The sequence below is a fragment of the Aethalodelphis obliquidens genome, unplaced genomic scaffold, assembly GCF_003676395.1.
Source record: "Aethalodelphis obliquidens isolate GAN/ISIS:26980383/991018 unplaced genomic scaffold, ASM367639v1 scaffold9, whole genome shotgun sequence".
In the NCBI taxonomy this organism is placed as follows: domain Eukaryota; kingdom Metazoa; phylum Chordata; class Mammalia; order Artiodactyla; family Delphinidae; genus Aethalodelphis; species Aethalodelphis obliquidens.
Window position 1 is genome coordinate 30,429,738 of NW_020837953.1, and position 22,093 is coordinate 30,451,830.

At 39.1% G+C, this 22,093-nt stretch overlaps 1 protein-coding gene across 2 annotated transcripts in view; it reads right to left on the minus strand.

The window, feature by feature from the left end:
* Window positions 1-4,918: 4,918 nt before the first annotated feature.
* YTHDF2 (YTH N6-methyladenosine RNA binding protein F2) overlaps window positions 4,919-22,093 on the minus strand; it is a 44,699-nt gene continuing 27,524 nt past the window's right edge. For both annotated transcript variants that reach the window (XM_027109415.1, XM_027109414.1), the window contains one exon: window positions 4,919-5,767. In XM_027109415.1, the coding sequence (XP_026965216.1) occupies window positions 5,744-5,767 (24 nt within the window). In that variant the 3' untranslated portion in view covers window positions 4,919-5,743. The remainder of the gene's footprint in view (window positions 5,768-22,093) is intronic.

The window sequence follows — 22,093 nt, forward strand, 5'->3', positions numbered from 1 at the left end:
ACCTAGGCCCTTGGGGCACTGCTCACTCCAGGATCCTAGAAGGCCAGCCATATTAAGTTGTTACAGAAGACCTGGGTCCTTCTCAAGCAGACCAAAATAGAAATTCATGGAATTGTGATGGGGGGAGGAGGGGACACTGTAGATGGTCTTGTATTATTCCATTTTTGTAAAATAACTTAAAATTATATGGGTTACTTTCAGGAATACACACATGCTATATACTATATACTGAATTTACATGTATCATAAAGCATTTTTAAAAGGTTTAGAAGGATAGATAACAAAGTGTTATACCAAGATATATATATTGTTTTATTCTATATGTAACCGTCTGGACTGGTGGTTTTAATTAGAAAAGCACTAGTAGTTAAAATGAATTTAAATCCCTGCAAAAATCATACATCAAGTGGCATCAGAGGTCATTTCCTCTTTCCAATGAGGAAGTATGTGCACAGAGTAATTCCCTGACTTGCCCAATCAGACATCTCAATGATGGAGCAGAGTACCTAGGAGAGCGGAAACTGCGAAGGAAGATAAAGAGGCAAGGAGCTCGTGGTTTCCACTGATTAAGAAAAAGCTAGGAAGGAAGATCCAATATTGAAATAGCAATCTGCTGGGTAGATGCCCCTCTTCTCTTCCTACCCTGTATTTCCCCAACTCTAAACCGTATTACAGTGTAATCCTTAAACTAAATTCTGAGGACAAGAATATTATTCATTTCCCTTTCCCCCAGTGCCCAATAGCACCAACAGGGGCTCACAAAATACAGAATGAATGAATAGATGGGAAAAGCAGATGAATACACTAACACGAAAAACTGGACAAAGCAGCAAAATTGGGAGTTTCTTCAGGGAGCGTCCCCTTAAAAGGCAACTCCAAAGTAACTTTCTTTTTTGAGCACGTGAACGTTGCCTATGGCCAGCAGGTGGGGCCACAGTAACAGTTTTACAAACTTTAGCCAGCCACGCGGTCGATCATTATTTTAAAAGGTAGGAGAGCAACAAGCCACGCATGGCACTAATGTCATCTTTGCCCTGCGAGCAGGATAGCGTGAAATTCCAGCTCCCCGTCCCATAGGAGACCTAAGCTCACCTATGAAGGTAAAGGGTTTGGCACTGGGAGAGGCTTTTGCGCAGGTGCAAAGGCAATGGCGACACCGTCTTAAACCCACATTTTTCGCGGTAAAATAGGGCAAGGGAAAAGCACACAAAATGAACGGGTATGCTGAGCGGCCCCCCAGGCTGCAGCGGGCTAGAGTTGACGGGGTCGCGGGAGTATGGAGAGAATCACGTTAGCAGGACAGAGGTTTGCCTCCCTGCGGGTCACGATGCAGTGGCCACCATGCATGGCCGCCGACGTGCTCGCGCCGTCCAGTCACCGAGCCCAGCTGCTGGACGGGGCAGGGCAGGCGGGGCCACCCTAAACTCTCCAGTAGGCGGGGCTACAGAGCCAGATCAGGAAACCTGTAAGCAGGTTTGTGGGACCTTCTCCAACCCACTTAGTCTCGCTATGGATGTCTTACCCCACAGCCATGTCAGCTTTCCACGTGCAAAAAACCCTGCAGCTGAAATTATTAGTTTCAAAGAATGGCTTCTCAGGGGTAAGGAGTTCCACCAGCTGCCCAGAAACCACTAGCAGTGAGTGATACAGTCTTAAGTAGCAATACTACCCAAGGCAAAAAACAAAAATGATTGTAAACTGGCTTTATCATATCTGAATCCTAGGGACACTTTTACTCTCACTTTCATTTTCAGAGGGAAGGGCCCTACATTCATGACACAAGATTACTTCTCCAGAAAAATTGTTTTTCAAATAAAAGCGGCAATATTCAAGTGCTATCTGCTCCCTAATGAAAAACAGAAAACTTCAGTATATGACCATTTATTTTTTCACAGGTAGAAAAAGCTCTGAACCCCTAGAACAGTTTAGATGCGCTGGAAACGAGGCCAACATTTTGGGTCTCTATTTACAAGGCTAAAGATAGAAATTATGGAAGGGTGCAAACCAACCTACATTCATTGGACCTCACTCTAGGTGAAGTATTATGCCAGGTGAAAAGCCCTCTCCACAACTCCAGAAGACTGGTATAAAAGCTCTACAAAAGTGGAGGAAGAGATGAAGTGGTTAGGTGTTTTGATTAGGCTAAATAATTCTTCACCTACAGGAGTAATAAAAACTCCACTTTAATAATCTGTTGCTATTTAAAATAAAAATGTTGCTTTAAAAAAGAAATCAACGATTGGTTTCTAAATATTCTCCAATAAAAGGAACCTTTGTTCCTTTTGAAAAATGGGGCTGGGGCACTGAAAATACAAGACTAGCCAAGAACATCTTACAGAAGGGCTCCAAAAAACATCAGGGGCATGTCAAAAAGACACAGGAGCCAACTTGAAGGAGGTCCCAATGGCCAAAGGTGGGACAATCTGAGCAAGAAATTAAATGATAGCATTGACCTATGGAATAAAATACAAAGTCCATACTGATATCACTGAATAAATAAAATGGGGAGAAGGGACAGCTCCTCCTTATAGCAGAATTCTAATTAGTATGAATGTAGAAGAAATAATAGACATAATGAATTAACATTAGGCAAACGCCACAGCAGTATTTGTTCCGGGGAATAACAATTCAAAGACGTCAAAATTAGTGAACCAAAGATTGATAGTTTAAAATTATATTCCTCCACAAGTTACTTAATTCATTACAAAGGGAAACAATAACTTTACAGTGGAGAAATACAGCAAATACTACCTTAATGTGATCAAAGTTAACATCACCAGTAATAATACGTATGGACATCATGTACCCTGATATAATGCACTAAGAAGGCCATATATGATTTTTGCAGTATTCTTACAAAAAAATAATTTCAATGTAATAGTGAGAAAGTATTAGACAAATTCAACTCGAGGGGCACTCCATAAACAACTGGTCAGTACTCTCCAAAAGTGTCAAAATCATAAAAGATGAAGACTGAAGAACTTGCAGTCTACAGACTAGAGACAACTAACCATACTGTGGGATCCTGGACTGGATGCTGAGCTAGAAAAGAGACATTCCTTGAACAACCAGCACAATCCAAATATGGTCTATAGATTAGTTAATAGTACTGTATCAATATTTACTGTTTTTGAAAATCATTCCATGGTATGTAAAATGTTAACATTTGAGGGAAGCTGAGTGAAGGGTGTATGAGAACTCTTCACACCATTTCTGCAAAATAAGTTTTTTTTTAAATGGAACATGTTGGAGGAAGGTAGCCAATCAAGTGTAACTAAGATTAAATCTAGTGAATATCAGACTTATACACTTCTTGATATTAAAGGTTTAAAAAATGCTTTGAATTTAACACTGATGGCACGTTGTGAGATTGTTCAGTTTCCCCTCATATTCAATAAAGGAGAACAGTAAACAAGCATGGCTATCCAAAGTCTTACATTCACAAATGACAGAACAAAGCATTAAGGGCAAATAGTCAAAAGTCAACACTTTCCACTGGCAAAGTTGTTGTTAGCAAATAAGAGAACTAGTTGAGCTGCATTTTGGGATCTTCACCAAACCAACTTCTGGACCAACTCTTTAAGAGTGAATATTATCTAATTTTTTTATACATTACAAGGCCAGTATGGTTTTTAAAAAAATACACAAATTCAACACCCTGCCTCCCTCAACACTCACTCAGGGACAGCTGGGTGAGCAGCCTTTTTAAGGGCTCCAAATTCCTTTCAGCTTGTCCTCAAAGCCACACCAGTAGTTTCTATGTGATGTAAAAATAAAGACTGGGAAGGACTGGCTTAAATACTGAGGCACTAGCATTTCAAACTGTAAAAAAGCATATTGAATAATCTCATATCCAACTTGAATACAAGGTAGGAAAATCTAGGTAAAACTGATTTTGAATTTGCTTTTCTCCGGATATTTTTTTCTCTTTCAAAGGTGAAATACTAAACCTCCATCAAGCCCATGGGAGTCCTGTAGAAGTCACAGAAGTTTCAGCTAAAATTGAAAGCAATAAATGCTACATTTCCAATTCAAAATTGGGCATCTTCAAACCGATGAAAGCACAAAGGACTCCCCAATCTGGGGGGAATATACTTCAAAAAGCTTAGCAAATAGGAATATCTAGGTATATTGTGCGGTGCTTCAGATAGGCAGAGAAAAGTTCTCAACTCAAAGTGTCAACAATAACGCTAATTACAAAATCAACATTTATTAATTTTATCGCACCCTTGATTTAGTAGCCTGGGCTGTGTAGAATAGGATGAATAAGTAATCTGTGGGCAAAACAGGGTCCAACAGTATTATAATCCATTTTCAGAACCCTTTCTTACTACAGAAGTTTTTACACATTTAACTAAATCTCCAAAATTGGGACATCTCAAGGGCTAAAAATCTTTAAGGCAGAGAAGCTCCAAACCTTAGGAAATAAACAAGGATGAATCAATTAACATTACGGTTATATGGTTCACAAAGATTCAAGCCCATTGGAATTTCTTATTCTTGGACCACATGGAATCCTGCCTAAGTAAGTCATATTTCAGATTAAACACTTAAAACCTCGACACTGGGCTCTACCTACTCTGCACGTAAGATATGTGGCCAGGTTTCCTCAAGGTTATTAGCACAATGCCTGGCACCTAATAAGCACTCACGATCAAATATTTGTTGAACAATTTAGCATAGCAGTGGCTCTACCTTCTCAGGGAAATATCCAGAAATAAAGCATTATGAATATTGGCCCATCTTGCTTTGCAGAGGTCATGGTTATCCAACCCTGGGTACCAAAGCAAGCCTGAACTATTCCATCTCAGTGAACTTTCTAAAAATGGTTGCTGTCTCACCTCTTAAAACTCCTTATACTCCAAAGCTTTCATAAAATATAGCAGATTCAAATAATACTAATAAATGGTACTAGAAGTGATGCTCAACAGGATCTCACGTTTATTGAGAAGTGATTAATGGTAAAAAGAAAGGCAATGCCCTTTCCTCATTGGCTGAACAAGAAACTGAAGAAACATTCACTACACGTTTTACAATATTTTTCTCTTCCAAAATGCATTTCTGTAAACAAGTTTTTACCACTGTTCTTAGCTTTGAAATCAAATTAATCCTGACTTAATCAGTATAATGTACAAGAACAGAACATTTCTTAGGACTCCTAGTATTTTACTTTGAATAACAAAGGGTCAGAGAAAATGAACCACCCTTAAAGACACAACCTTGGGTAACACTGTTAAATTCTCCAAGACAAAAATTCTTCATAAAAATGTTCTTCCAGTTCAGAAGGGAAAAAACAAATTCCCACTTTCTGGGGTGGATGCCCAAAACCTTCAAAACTCAAGTGTTCTCCAAGTGCAAATGTCAAAATGGGGGGAGGAAAGGGTTTAAAAATTAGAGAAAACTGTATGCACTTACGGACTTTAAAATCCGAAAAACATAGTAAAAAGACAAAAAAACAAAGCATTATGCTCTGAAATCACAACCAAAGCCAAAATAAAAGGGACATTTTTCACCTAAACTACCTAGAGGGATTTTTTGTTTAGTTTTTTCTTTTTCTTTTTTTTTTCATTTTCCAGTTAAGTCCTATGTCTTTTGTGAAATTCCAATACTTAAACTGCAAGTCTGCAATCGTCTCTGAAGTCAATGAAATTAAGAAAAAAGTCCTAATTCTCTTGAAGGTCAATTTTTTTCCTCTTAGGATATGCAGACGCAACCGTTGCTGCAGTCTGTGCAGAACTGCCTCTTATTTCCCACGACCTTGACGTTCCTATAAGTTAAAAAAAAATTGAAATGGTTAGTTAAAACTTATCTGAACATGTTTAAGAATTACAACTTCATAGAATAACTCAACAGAAATTTAATTATTTGTGCTAAATAGAATATTCCCCACAAATAAAAACTTTTACTTCTTATATTTTAAACCAAAGTACTTGCACTCAAGCACCCCAATTAATACAAAATTATTTTTCTTTGACTTTGAAATTCTTAACTGACTAAACACATTTGTTTTCCTATTATAGTTGGTTTACGCTAATATGTGTCAGTCTCCCCAAAATATGGGCCTAAGTAACTCAAACATATATCTATCAATGGCCTGCAGCAGGGAAGCAGCATAAGCCCTAACAGTTCTAGAGTCATCCCATATTAGTCCCAAGGCCTTAACCATATTCATAGGCCTTAATTTCCTTTTTTAAAATAAAGTGAGGATATGTATCTGGGCTGTGGGAGAATTAATGAGTCGACATATAGAAAGCTCTTAGTCCATAGCAGGCAAGAAAATCATCCTTTTCCCCTAGGGAGAGTTTAAAATCCACCCAGAAGTGGATTTTGAAAACTGAATGCAATTCTTACATTTTCCCTGAAATAGATCTAAATGCTCCTTCCTTATTAAGAATCATTCTTTACGAGCCTTTCCTAAATGTACCCCAAACAGCATTCCATTTCACACACTACCTCACTTACTGGGATTTTTAAAAATATGACTCAATCCACATGCCTTTTAAAAGCAAAACCAAAAGCAAAAAAAGCAAAAGCATTAAGTGGTTAGGAGCAAGCACACAGACCTGAACTTAGACTCGATTCATCAAGCCACATGAATAGAGTCATTTGCTCCCATTCACCTTATGGTAACTATGGTTCTGAAGTTAAACATGATTCCTATTAAGAAAGAACAGCAAATACTACTTATGGGCTTCCATGTTCCAGGCACTGTACATAATGATCTTAATAACCACCTTACAAGGACTATACTATTCCTGCTTCAGAGATAAGAAAACTAAAGCTCAAAAAAGTTAACTGACCAAGGTTACCTAAGAACCAAGATTCAAATCCATGGCTATATGGCTCTTTACCTACACCATGTCATTACAAATATTTACGTAAAAGTCAACAAAGTTAAGTGAGGCTCTGTGATGAACTGACTACCACCACTAAACTACTCCAAGGATATAAAAACAGTAAATTTCAGAAGGAACAGTTATCTTTTTGTGATGTCCCACTTCACATATCAGGAATTCAGAGATAAACTCACCAACATACAAGGATCTGGGATATTTTCAAAATAAGCCATTTTGAAACTTCAACCTTTATAAAATTAATTTAATAAAACAATTCACCCACACACTGTTCCTGGAAATCAAACTCAATTCAAGAATAAGAAAAAGAAATTCAATCCAACATAAAAGGGACCTCAAAAGTTTTGATGTTCCTGGGCTGCAGTACTGACCCTCCCCTTTCTATAACTCTCCCAAAGTTTTGATAATTAATATATTGTTTATAATAGGAAAATCACAACTAAAAAAAAAACCAAAACCCTCTGGCATTGACCAAAATGAAACTTACAAAAGCACCTAGATTCTCATATCAATCTTTTTTTAAAAAATTGTAGTTGATTTACAATGTTGTGTTAGTTTCAGGTATACAGCAAAGTGATTCAGTTATACATACATATACATATTCTTTTTCAGATTCCTTTCTGTTACAGGTTATTACAAGATACTGAATATACAGTTCCCCTTGTGCTGTGATAGGAGTAGGTTCTCCTATCAATCATAAACTCATCTACCTCGTTCAGTCTTTCTTAATTTGGATGGATACTATTTATCTAACCTCTCTTCTATTGCTAATCAAAATCTACCTTTAGTTTCAGGAAATATGGACTCTTTCTTTGTGTTTCTTGATTAAATCTCATTCCCATGCTTTTAAAAGCCAAGAATGCCTGGCCTTCTGGCCCTGGGGTACACTTCAAAACCCCTTCCTTCTCTGAGACTTCCTCAACCACTGCAGTTTTCAAGGTGCTTCTAAATCTGCATCCACAATTGAAAATCAAATTGTATTGACTTATTTCATATAAAATTAGTCCCAACTCAACCAAAAGCTCCTAGAAAGCAAAGAACAGTTCTTTAGCTAAGCTCATTCACAAACTTATTTATGAGTTTAGCAGTGGGTAACAGGCTACAGTTGACTTTTATGTAAAATTCTGGTTCTCATCACAAGAAAAAAAATGGTGATGGATGTTAACTAAACTTATTGTGGTAAGCATTTCACAATAAACACATATATCAAATCATTATGTTGTAGTACACCTTTAACAATGTTGTATGTCAATTATATCTCAATAAAAATGGGAGAAATCCCTAGAGGCAACTTCTGTTACCAGTTTCTTGTGTCCTTCCTGAGTTATTTTAAGCATATAAAAACTTATTACATCTTTTGTTTTTTCTTTTCACAAGCAGCATACAAAACACACTTCATTTTGCTTTTTTTCCTGTCACTTAATATGTCTTACAGATTATTAAATTTTAGCACATATAGATCTGTTTTTTTTATGGGTCTGGGAGCACCCTCCTTGCTCTGAATTCAAGAATTGAAGATCTAGGGCTTCCCTGGTGGCGCAGTGGTTAAGAATCCGCCTGTCAATGCAGGGGACACAGGTTCAAGCCCTGGTCTGGGAAGATCCCACATGCCGCGGAGCAACTAAGCCCGTGCACCACAACTACTGAAGCTCACGAGCCTAGATAGAGCCCGTGCTCCGCAACAAGAGAAGCCACCAAAATGAGAAGCTCACGCACCGCAATGAAGAGTAGCCCCCGCTTGCCAGACTAGAGAAAGCCCATGTGCAGCAACAAAGACGGACGGACGGACAGACGGACGGACGGAAGGAAGGAATTGCAGATCTAAAAGAGAAGCAGTTCTCAAAGACATTATGATGAATGAAAGAAGCCTCAGACAAAAGAATACACACTGTATGATTCCAATTATGTGAAGTTTTATAACGGAAAATGAATCTACGGTGGGGACAAAATTAGAACAGTAGTTGTCTGGGGTGGGGTGGGGGTGGAAATTTCTAGGATGGTAATGTTCTATATCTTCATTGGGGTTTGGGTTACACAGATGGGTACATTTGTCAGCACTCAGCAAATATACACTTAAAATTTGTGCATTTTATTTAACTCAAAAAATACGTAAAACAAATACTGAGCTCTAGTTAATGATACGCATGCTGAAACGTTTAGGGGTGAAGTATACTGATAATGACAATTTCTTTGAAATACATCAAAAAACAAAACGGACTAGCAGAAAAACAAAAAAAACTGGAGAAAAAATTCTGCCTATTATTTTAATGTAATGTAACCCCAGGAATACAAATAAACTTACATGCTCCAAATTGTACCATTAAATTAGAAAACCTAGACTTTGCCAAATCCATTTTTCCCTAAGAAACACACTTATGGGAATTCCCTGGTGGTCCGGTGGTTAGGACTCCACGCTTCCACTGCAGGGGGGGGCACTGGTTCTATTCCTGATCAGGGGACCTTAGTTCCCCACATGCCAGGCAGCTCGTCAAAACAAACAAATAGAAATACACACTTGTAAGTTCATCACAATGCTTAGTAACAGCATTTAAAATATTTAGTCAAAAGAAATGCAAAATAGCACTGTGAAATTGTACTTATTAAGTCATCTCATTTTTAAACACAAAGTTTGTTCCTCTATAATGTGATACTAAATCCACCTGTGTTCAATTTTGCCTCAAACGTAACATAAAACTATTCCTGGGGCTTCCCTGGTGGTGCAGTGGTTAAGAATCCGCCTGCCAATGCAGGGGACACAGGTTCGAGCCCTGGTCTGGGAAGATCCCACGTGCCGCGGAGCAATTAAGCTGGTGCACCACGGCTACTGAGCCTACACTCTAGAGCCCCCGAACCACAACTACCGAAGCCCATGCACCTAGAGCCCATGCTCCACAACGAGAAGCCACCGCAATGAGAAGCCCGCGCACCACAACGAAGAGCAGCCCCCGCTAGCCGCAACTAGAGAAAGCCCGCGCGCAGCAGCAAAGACCCAATGCAGCCAAAAATTAAATAAATTCATAAAAAAAGAAAAAACTCGGGCTTGCCTGGTGGCGCAGTGATTGAGAGTCTGCCTGCCGATGCAGGGGACATGGGTTCGTGCCCCGGTCCGGGAAGATCCCACATGCCGCAGAGCAGCTGGGCCCATGAGCCATGGCCACTGAGCCTGCGCGTCCGGAGCCTGTGCTCCGCAACGGGAGAAGTCACAACAGTGAGAGGCCCGTGTACCGCAAAAAAAAAATAAATAAATAGAAAACTATTCCTGAATCTTAGCTACACAATTATACCAAGAGGGCAAGTACCACCTGTGCCCTAATGTAAACCTGTGTGACAGAAGCTTAAATTATGGAAATTACATGCAAACAACAAATGGCATTAGCTGCCTTAATCTCCTGATCAACATCAAGAAAATATTACATTGATACAATTCAGCAAGCTGATTAAACTGCTCTTCTATTTCCAGATACAATTTTGATGTGTACACAAAAAAATAAGCTTATATATTTACAAATGATAAAGATAATATCCATCTTCTCAGAGATTATAAAGATACTTAAGCATTCACATCATACCATCTTGAAAAGTAAAATGAATTTGGCACCAATAATAAAACTGTAAACAATTCACAAGATTTTAAATACTAGCTATTTTAAACATTTTTATTAAAAAAGAAAAAAAAAAAGGGACTTCCCTGGTGATGCAGTGGATAGAAGACTCCACGCTCCCAAAGCAGGGGGCCCAGGTTCGATCCCTGGTCAAGAACTAAATCCCACATGCATGCCACAACTAAGGAACCCACAAGCCTCAACTAAGGAGCCAGCAAGCTGCAACTAAGGAACCCACGTGCCAAAACTAAGACCCGGCAAAACCAAATAAACAAATATTAAAAAAAATAAAAACCAAACAAAAAGAACACTTGGGAGAATTCCCCAGAGGTCCAGTGGTTAGGACTCTGAGCTTCCACTGCAGGGGGCACAAGTTCAACCCCTGGTCAGGGAACTAAGATCCCAAAAGCCACGCAGCACAGCCAAAAAAAAAAAAAAAAATTGGTTGAAAACGGGAATGAATCAGAGGATCCTGCTTGAAGGGCCTGCCATCACCCAATTTGAGCATTACACAACCTTAATGATAAGTAAACAACTATCACAGTAATATCTTTATTGGGCAAGAACTGGCAATGGATGCTAAATCTAAAGGGTGAAAATTTGATGAGAATAACTGATTCACTTTATTATAAAGCAGAAACTAACACACCATTGTAAAGCAATTATACTGCAATAAAGATGTTTAAAAAATGTGATGAGGAAAAAGATATTTATATAGAGTCTCAAACTATTTTCCCACTTATTAAAAGGAAAATAGTACCTTTAAGTGGAGAACCAGTATACCTTAAATAAGTGATCAAAGTAAACATTACTAATAACGGCATAAACAGACCATCTTATACTTCCTACTGTGATGCACTGAGGACACAAAGTCACTTATGTAGTATTCCTGCCAGAAAAGCATAATCTGAATATACACAATGAGGAAAGGAAACCTCAGACAAGCAGCGACATCTACAAAAATAAATAGCATATACTCTTCAGAAATGTCATATCATAAACAAACAAAAGGGATGAATGGGTGGGATGTTGGTGTGTGAGTATGTGTGTATAACTGCAGATTAAGAGACTAAAAAGACATAAAACTGAAAGATCCTGGACTGGACCCTGGACACCCCCCGCCCCCCCGCCACCAAAAAATTGCTACCAAGGACATTAAGACAACTGGTAAAAATATGAATAAGATCTGTAGATCAGATAATCGTATTGTGAATGTTAAATTTCCCGATTTTGAAAACTGCATCGTGCTCATAAATGCATGTTCTTGTTCTTAGGAACTACAAACTACACAGCAAAATATTTAGGAGAAAAGGTCATGATGTCTTGGAACTTACTCTCAAATGGTTCAGAAAAAAATTTCACACATATCTCCAAAGAGAAGATGCAGCAAATGTAGCAAAATATTACATTGGTAAATCTGGGTGAAGAGTATGTGGGAGTCCTTTGCACTATTCTTTAAATTTCTCCAAGTCTGAAATTATTTCAAAGTAAAATGTTAATAAATTGGGGGATAATTCATTTAATTCTTCTGCAAAAATTGGCTGCATTAAAAAGTTATATTTGGGACTTCCCTGGTGGTGCAATGGTTAAGAATCCACCTGCCAATGCAGGAGACACAGGTTCGATCCCTGGTTCAGGAAGATCCCACATGCCATGGAGCAACTAAGCCCATGTGCCACAACTACTGAGCCTGCGCTCTAGAACTCACAAGCCAGAACTACTGAGCCCGCACACCACAACTACTGAAGCCCGAGCGCTCTAGGGCCCGTGTGCTGCAACTACTAAGCCCGCATGCTGCAACCACCGAAGCCCGCATGCCTAGAGCCCATGCTCCGCTAGAAGAGAAGCCACCGCAATGAGAAGCCCACACACCGCAACAAAGAGTAGCCCCTGCTTGCCGCAACTAGAGAAAGCCCGCTTGCAGCAACGAAGACCCTACACATCCAAAAATAAAAAGTTGTGTTTAACAACTCATGAAACTTTGAAATGTGTTTATTTCCTCATACCTACACTAAAATCACCAAACATGAGGGTATTTTAGCAAAAGAAAAAAATCTGCCTATCAGCTTTTTACAAGTCTTCTAAAATGAGAAAAAAAATGACACAGAGAAGATTCTAACACAAGCACCGTTATTTTAACCACTTTGGGACATTAAAACCTTTTAGGTTTCCATAAAAGACTTCTCTTACAGCAGGTCTTTTCTTTCACTTTTGTGACTATTTCCTATTACCACTGGGAATTCCACTAAATTGCTTTGACAATTTATGGTCGAAAGACTTCACTTGTCAGATGTATTTATTAACATTTCTAATTAACCAGTCCTACCTTGGTAATATTTAATAAAGAAAAAGCTGGGGTTGGGAGGGTGGGGGACAGAAGAATGATGACAAGATACACAATAAAAGGAAAGAGCAGAACACGTAAAAAAAAGCTGGGACCTCCAATGGGTCCAAGTCCCAGCTGGAACTGCCATAAACACAACATGCATTTGTGTCTTGTTGGACACTCCGGCTTTTATACATGAAGATGCTACTAACCCACCGTAGCAGGGGAAGTGGTGCAGCAAACTGGCTTTCCCCGTGGTGGTGGTGTCATGTTGCAGCCTACCTACTACCTTTTTTAACCTAGTGCCATGTTCAAGGAAGCTACAGTGAGATTTGTGGTAGGAACAGGCTGGACTGGCTAGTCTAGGTTAAGCTCCTGCATAAGATCCTCAAGCACAAACACACAATTAATCATAAAGTCCCAGTTAACCAAAAAACAGACCAAATGCTAAAAGGAAGGGAAGAAGCATTCCTAAAGCTTGAGGATACTGTGATGGTAATAAAGAAAAAAGGAAAACAGCAGAGCAAGATTTTACTGAATTCACACCTCATCACAAAATTCTCACTAGGACATTCATCCTAATCTTTAAATCAGTCCACAATCTCATTGTTCATTGTAGAGACTAAAAAAATTTTTTACAAAATAAAAATAAATTTAAAGATATTAACTAAGAATGTATAAACCAGGGGAAGAAGTTTCTAGGCCTCAATATCTGGTCTGTCACTTAAACAACTAGAGGTTAATACACCATTCACCCATCACATCTTAGTCCCTCCTCACCTTATATCTATAACTATAAAATGCAAAAATTCATCTCTAGAGGAAATATCCTAAAAGCCACAAGGTGGCAATGTTACTTAAAGTTTGCACATTTGAAATCTCTTCCTATGATATAAATCTGCTTAATTTTTCCTCTATTTAGCTTAATATCCTTTCTCATTTCTACTACCATCCCTCTCCCCACTTTGAAGTGGGCCATAAAACACAACAGGCACACATATATTTATTTGTCGGATAGAATTTTATTAACTTTAAAATCTGATGTCTACCCCTCAGATAAAATTCACTTAATAGCCCTCAAGTAAGTTTTCTTATATCCCCATGGTCCCTGATAGAAAAGAACACAAATTTCAGGGTCCCTGGCTGAAAATAAGACAATGCTTACATAGTTTAACATGAAAAAATAGGATTATACTAATATGACTTTCAGTGCTTTATATGGCTTATGAAATCAATCTTTTTTTGGGGGGCACTGTGCTGTGAGGCCTGTGACATCTTAGTTCCCTGACCAGGGATTGAACCCGGAGCCACGTCAGTCAAAGCACGGAGTCCTAACCACTGAACTGCCAGTGAACTCCTTGATCAATCATAACAGTCTCTGATGCTATGAATATGAGTTATACACACACACACAAACACACATATATTCCCTCCCTTTTAAGATTTTCTAGGTGCAGAAATGGACACTTACTTGAAATAAATTTCTGGGAACTGGCATAGGAGCACTAGGATGAAGTAAATGCATTTAACTAATAACCTTTCCTACCATCAAATTCTTTTCCAAGATTGTTAGTTAGTAGCTGAACTCCTATATACATTTCACTAACAAGGTCAGAAGTAAAAGCCTGGATAATCTACTGTTTTCAGGCCCTGAATCATAAGTCTTAACTAGTAACAGAACAAACGGTAAGACAGATACATTAAAATTTTTTCAGTTATTCTTTGAATCACTCCTTGGCTCTCCAGTAAGAACTACATTTGAACAAAAACTAATTTCACAATAAAATCAATTTCTGAAAACACTTCCGAATACAATTAAACAAATAAGGTTTTTTAATAGCTTGTCAGTCAAATCCCCCCCCCACTCCCAGCATTTGACAGTAGGTTCAGAAAGAATGAAGCAATCACTGAATATGCTTTCCAGATATCTGATAAATGATATAACCTCCAGTTCCACCTTCAAAAATTTCCAGTCGAACCATCCTCAACACCTCCATTAATACCTCTCTAGTCCAAGCTACTGTACCCTCTCAATACGACTTTGCCACAGACTCCTTTTAACTGATCGCCCTTTCGTCTTGTGCCCTCCTCAGTCTATTCCAAGGGTGGGACCCCAAAATGGAAACTCAGTAGCATTATTAAGTATCATGCCAAAAGTTACTGAAGAATGTGATGACTGATGTAAAATAAATGAAGGTGTATTTATGTGTATATATACATTTATATGCCTGAGATTATGGATCACAACAATCACTCATAAAAGACCTGTATGCAAGTACTTCACTTGTATATATACATTTAATCCTAATAACCCAGTAAGTTTTTTCCCCCGTTTTCATAAAATACTGAGGCTCAAAAGTTTACTTACTCAAATCACTGATAGTGGCAGATATGACACCATCTTCTGAGCTCCTAGCCTTTTCAATACTATGCTAACAAGGAAACAGAATCTAGGATTCATGCTTATTAATAATATCTACCTAATGTATATATACACCTAAACTTTTTAAAAGGCCCATCATACGTAATATACTTAATAGAATAACAGAATCCCTTCCCACATCCCAAAAAACTAATTACCTTTAAAAATCAGTTAACGGGCTTCCCTGGTGGCACAGTGGTTAAAAATCTGCCTGCCATGGGCTTCCCTGGTGGCGCAGTGGTTGAGATTCCACCTACCGATGCAGGGAACACAGGTTCGAGCCCTGGTCCGGGAAGATCCCACATGCTGTGGAGCAACTAAGCCCACGTGCCACAACTACTGAGCCTGCACTCTAGAGCCCGCAAGCCACAACTACTGAGCCCACATGTCACAACTACTGAAGCCCACACGCCTAGAGCCCGTGCTCCGCAACAAAGGAAGCCACTGCAATGAGAGGCCCGTGCACCGCAATGAAGAGTAGCCCCCACTCGCCACAACTAGAGAAAAACCGCACACAGCAACAGAGACCCAACGCAGCCAAAAATAAATAAAATAAAATATATAAATTTAAAAAAAACAACTCGGTTAACATCTTCAGGCAACTTCAGGATGGTTAGTAGCCACTAAATCTTATTGCTTAAAATTATCTAACAACTCTAAACAATTAATGTGCTCACAAAAGGATACAATAAAATAATGTAAAACTTAAAACATTAAAGCCTCTTAGAAGTAGCCATAATGCCTCTGAGGAGTAGATTATAACAAGTAACACGGAGGATATTCAGCCAAAGACATCTGCACCTTTTAATGAACAAACAATACAAGCAATTCACTAGAGGCTCATAATATTGATAGCTGATGAAAAACACTACTCAAAAGACCCTTTCAGCCTTAAGGTAGGCCACAGTATAAAAAGGTACAGCCAGACTTATCAGACACATTGTGAATTCTAACATTGCTTCTAAAGATGAAGTCTTTTCTGACCCAGAAATATGGCAGTTTCATATGGTTCTGATTAATATTTAATAAAAATGAACTCAACATCTCAAAAAAAAAGATGAAGTCTTGAGACTAGCAGGCAGAGACTGGAAGGAAGACTACAGAGCAAAGGAAGAAACTTACAGGAAAAATAAGCATGAGGAATTTGAGGTGGGGGACATACAAAACACTACCTAATGACATTTATAATTTAAATACAAGAGAATCACCTACAGGGCTGATAAAATGCAGATTCCAAAGCCTCAACTCCAAAGGTGCCCACTCAGTAGGTGAGGAAACACAAGAATCTGCATGTAAGTAACTCTCAGATGGTAACCTGTACAAACTGGGAAACTTCTCTTCAACTGCTTCTAATCCTTTTAAGAACTACCTAGGGAGCTTACTAAATAAAATTTCAGTTTAGTAAATCTAGGGGTAAACCTAGTTATCAGTATTTTTGTAAATACTTTCCAGGTGACTCAAAGTTTGCTTTAACTTGTTGTTACCATTTTTTTTGGAATTTATACTCTGAAGCTCTCACACCATGTCCACCCTGCTCCCCTCCCCGGGGACCCCTTTGCAGGCTTACGGACTGCAAGTACGGTAACATTTGTCATAAATGATTTTGAATTACCCAAGAACTTGTCTAGGGCTCTAGTTCTGCCACTAAAATGAGGTCTTGCAGTCTGTGTACAAAAAGAGTTAGGTAGCCTAAAACCTTCCCATTCGATTTTATAACCTTAACTTTCCAGAGTAATTATTCAGAACCATTTGTGTTCTCCCTTACTCTTGCTGCCTGTCATTAGCAGCAACTCTCTCACAAGGTTAGGTAGAGTAGATCCAATCTGCTCCCTTTTGATGCTTGTGATGAGGGAGTTTTAAACCTAAGTGCTTAAATGAAGGTTTAAGTTTCAACCAATTATGCTCTCCTCATATAGCCAACGAAGAGTTGACTGACTACAAGCATTAGTAGATAATAGAACACTGCAGTTAGTTATTTTAAATGATAAATGTGAAGATGCAGCAAGGCCTAAGAACAGAAAAGCTTTGGGGCAAAACGAATTCCAGCTCTTCTACAACCTAGCTAGTGATCTTAACAAAATTACTCCTTTCTGAATCTCAGTTCCCTAACTGTAAAATGAAGATAATCTTGGGGACTCCCTGGCGGTCCCATGGTTAGGACTTGGAAGCTTCCACTGCAGGGGGCCCCGAGTTTGTCAGGGAACTAAGATCCCGCAAGCCAAGCAGCGGGGCCAAAAAAAAAGAAGAAAAAAGAAAATAATCTTATTCTACAGGATTGTTACAAGGGATCAGAGATAAGATATGGAAAGTGCCTTATGTATAAATGCAAAAAATGGCTAAATATGGGTAAATACCTGAAGTATTAAGGGGGAAAAGCAGGATAAAATACTACACAGAATATGATTATAATTGTATAAACCACTAACTTGTGTCGGAAAATAAGCCAAAATGATGACTGGTTTTGTCAGGGTAGAGGAACTATGAGTGAGTTTTCTTTTACTGTCTACACATTTTATGATTTGGTTATTACAATGAAAACCAAATGCACACGGAAAATTTGCAAAATGCTAATATAAAATTTGCACATTGCAAATTTTTTTAACATGCAAACAGTTTAAAAGCTCTATATGCTATCTATACCCTGATTGCGCAAAAGGTCCACATGAAGTCAAAGCTTACATGTAAGTCTACCTTTTCTAAATGGCTTCACATATTACACAAGTGATCTGTCCAAATTTTTAGCTTTGACACATGTAGCAGAGTATTAAATACCTCATAAGAACCACCAGGTATTACAACAGCAGTAAATGCAAATGAGTTGGAAAGAGCAACTGCCTGCCTCTTCCCACTCCCCACATACCCAACAGCTTAAACTTGAAGCCATTTTCTTCCTTCATCTTTCTTTCCACAATCTTTTCCTATATACATCCTTCTAGACCCAACTCAAAGCCAGTCTTCCATAAAAATGACTCAACTCTGGTCTTGCTATTCTTTTCTTCTGTACTTGGTCTCATCCTGTAAAATGAGCACTTTTTTTTTTTGTGGTACGCTGGCCTCTCACTGTTGCGGCCTCTCCCGTTGCAGAGCACAGGCTCTGGACATGCAGGCTCAGCGGCCATGGCTCACGGGCCCAGCCGCTCTGCAGCATGTGGGATCTTCCCGGACTGGGGCACGAACCCGTGTCCCCTGCATCGGCAGGTGGACTCTCAACCACTGCGCCACCAGGGAAGCCCAAAATTTTAATTTTAATATCCACTGTAATATCCACTGTAATATCCACTATACTATACTGTTTCACTTATATTTCCTCCCTATGGCTAACTGGAGTTAAATCAGTTCAATTAGGAATTGCTTATTCAGCAAGGGATGAAAAGCATTAGGGCACACTATTGAGCTAGTTGTTAGTCTATACTGTCTAGTTGTTGTAACTAGAAAAATTTGCTTTGGAGGTGGTGGCAGCAGGATGCAAATTTAAATTGAATTACCTGTTTCTGTGGAGAAAGGCAGAAAGGATGATCTGAGCCTACCACACTCTTCTTCCTCAACTGCAGACTTGCAGATTTCAATGGTGAAGAAAGAGATCTTTTGTTTTCCCTAATTCAGGGAACAGAGCTTTTCCTCCTCTACATGAAACTCCTATATAGTGCAGGTGTCAGTCCTTTATCATACAGTTCCTTAAACTAAGGCAGTCAAAGCCAATGCTGTAGCATCGCCAGCTGCTGTGAGATGTTTTTCTAATCCTTCCCTTCCTCCAAGACTAAATAACCAATACACCTAAATGAGATGCTGAAGCTGCAGATTCCTTGCATTTCTTCAATTTCAAAATAGATTCCCCCACCCCCAACTCCACCTCCATGCACCACTATTCCATTTTTTGAAAAATTCCTGTCATCCAGTGGATTCCAAATTATGCTTCATAGAGGAGATGCTTCGAAGATCACCCAGGGAAAAAAAGAGAGCTGAGTGTGTGAAATTAGCCATTCACGGGGCTCTGAGTAAGGTTTTGTTTGGAGGAGAAAAAACAATTCCACTTTTTAAAAGTTTGAAAACTGTCATAGGACTAATCTTTACTTCTGGCAGGTAAGCAGAACGGTTCACATCTGAGTAATTCTTGATTTAAACTATTCAGAGTAAATACTAAATGATTCTAGAATCGCTAACTACCCCTTGTCCCAAAATGTTTAAGTCTGGAAAAACAGCAGTCCCCTCTGGATCAATCTTTAGCCATAGCAAAAAACAGAATACTGACATTTTTAATACCCAACTGCATTTCAGACATTGTTATATGGTCTAATTCAACAAAACAGCCCGTACTAACTAAACAGAAGCTGGTCTTACTTCATTAAATCCCTGAAAGACTTGGAACAGACAGCTTAGAAAACTTCACAGGTTGTGAAGGGCGGGAGCACTATAGAAACAACAAATGCACAGTCTGTTGAATGATGTATGGAGACCAAAACCTTCAAACCCCTAACAAAGCACTCTCATGTTACTTTTATTCAGATAGTTGTTGGCATTTGCAGTCATCTGCTACCTCTCTACAGTCTCTGAATAAGTTGATTATACCCCACTGCTTGAAATTCTACTCAAGATATAGCCCTTTCCTTGTTCTCTTTCTAAAGCTCCAAGTACTCCCTCTCAAACCCTTTCACTTGGTCCCTCTTTAATCCATCCCTTAAATTGTGTTATTGCAGGGGGTTCTTTCTTTGGCCCTCTTCTCTCAATGCATGTTGGCTCTGGAACCGCACTGAAGTAGAACATCAGCTCTGCTTTCTTAGTTTGGGCAACTGTGCAAAAAGAATATACTCTTTTCTGTGCTTCAGTGCCTTCATCTGTAAAACTGAAATAGCTGTACATACCTCACAATGATAGAACTAAATGAAAACGTACATAAAAAAATGTATTCAGGGACTTACCTGGTAGCGCAGTGGTTAAGAATCCACCTGCCAATGCAGGGAACATGAGTTCGATCCCTGTCCCGGGAAGATCCCACATGCCGCAGAGCAACTAAAGCCTGTGTGCCACAACTACTGAGCCCACGTGCCACAACTACTGAAGCCCGTGCGCCTAGAGCCCATGCTCCGCAACAAGAAAAGCCACCACAATGAGAAGCCCGCGCAGCACAACAAGGAGTAGCCCCCGCTCACCACAGCTAGAGAAAGCCCACACGCAGCAATGCAGACCCAATGCAGCCAAAAACAAATACTTATTTTTTAAAAAATGTATTCAGGACAGGTGCATATTAGACACTACAGAATGAGCAATAATTTCAGCCATTATTTTTATTACCAATATTCTTGAAGAATCTTAAACTCATCCATGCCTTTACCTATACTGAGAGCTGGAAACTCCCAAATTTCTATCAACAGATCTCTCCTGAGCTCCAGATCCTACTATCACCTTTCTGTCCTACAAGCACCCCAAATACTATTTCCAAAAGCCAACACATCTCCAAACCCTAACCTGCTGCTCATCCCACATTCTGTTTTTTTTTAAGTAACTAATCAGCAAATATTTCTACCACATTTTTCAACTGTAACTTCCCCATTCCCACTATCTTGATACAGGCTCTGTCTTTCTCCCAACTATTGTAAAAGACTCTCATTTGGTATTTGAGTCACCTACACCTCTCTCTCCTCATTTAATAGATGACTTCAGGTAAGTTGCTAACCTGAGTTTCCATTTTCCTACCTATAAATATGGGATACTGCCTCCGGGAGTTGGTGTGGGGATTAAAGTAAAACTATGAAAGTACCTAACGAAGTCAGTGCTCAGTAAGTATTTCATCCTTCCCATCCTCTAAACTGTCACTCTACACTGACTATCCTCCCTTACAATCTAAAAACATAAGTACAGGATAAAAATCCAAAGCCCTTCTTATACCAGGCCCAACCAACCTCTCCAGCTTTATCACTTATTCTTTCCATATTAAACTTCTCATTTCACAAGACCCAGTTTTCTATCTGGCAAACTCCACATATCACACAGTGGTCCATGGGCTTTGGGACTAGAGAGAGACTGGCTTTGGGTGGAGTTCCAACGTATTTTCATTTATTGATACTAATGACTTAAAGACAAAAGTGAAATAACAAAGACATATGTCAGAACTTCACTGGCTTGTCAATTTGAGCAACTTCCTTGCTAAACTGGATAATAATTTTCAAATTCTGGAAGACTAATTCTTCAAATTTTGTTTCATTCAAAATATGTCAGGGATAGAGACATGACACACTTAAGTTTAATCTGCATTAAGGGAATTCCCTGAGTGGTTAGAACTCCGCTCTTCCACTGGAGGGGGCACGGGCTCAATCCCTGGTCGGGGAACTAAGATCCCACATGCCTTGTGGTAAATCTATATTAATATTTTCTCCATCCCTTTAAGTCTAGACAATCAAGAAAAATCAAGTCCTGATTTGTATATAGCATTTGCCAATTTCCGTGGTGTCAATAACATGGCTGACCTCAAACTACCAGTGGAATACAGGAATACAGTGGGGCTGAGAAGACATGTGCAAAAGCACAACATTATATACTGATACAAACATAATAACTTTAAGAGTGATGAATTTAAATATTACAGTTTAATTGTAATCATAATGGTATTCTAAGTTTATGTAGTTTAACTGTAACATATTACTAACTGTAGTATACAACGTAATTCAATGTAAATAGAAAGGCATTTAAAACACCTTTTAATACAATGTATTTAATTTTTTTTTTTGCGGTACGGGGGCTTCTCACTGTTGTGGCCTCTCCCGTTGCGGAGCACAGGCTCCGGACGCGCAGGCTCAGCGGCCATGGCTCACGGGCCCAGCCGCTCCGCGGCATGTGGGATCTTCCTGGACCGGGGCACGAACCCGTGCCCCCTGCATCGGCAGGCGGACTCTCA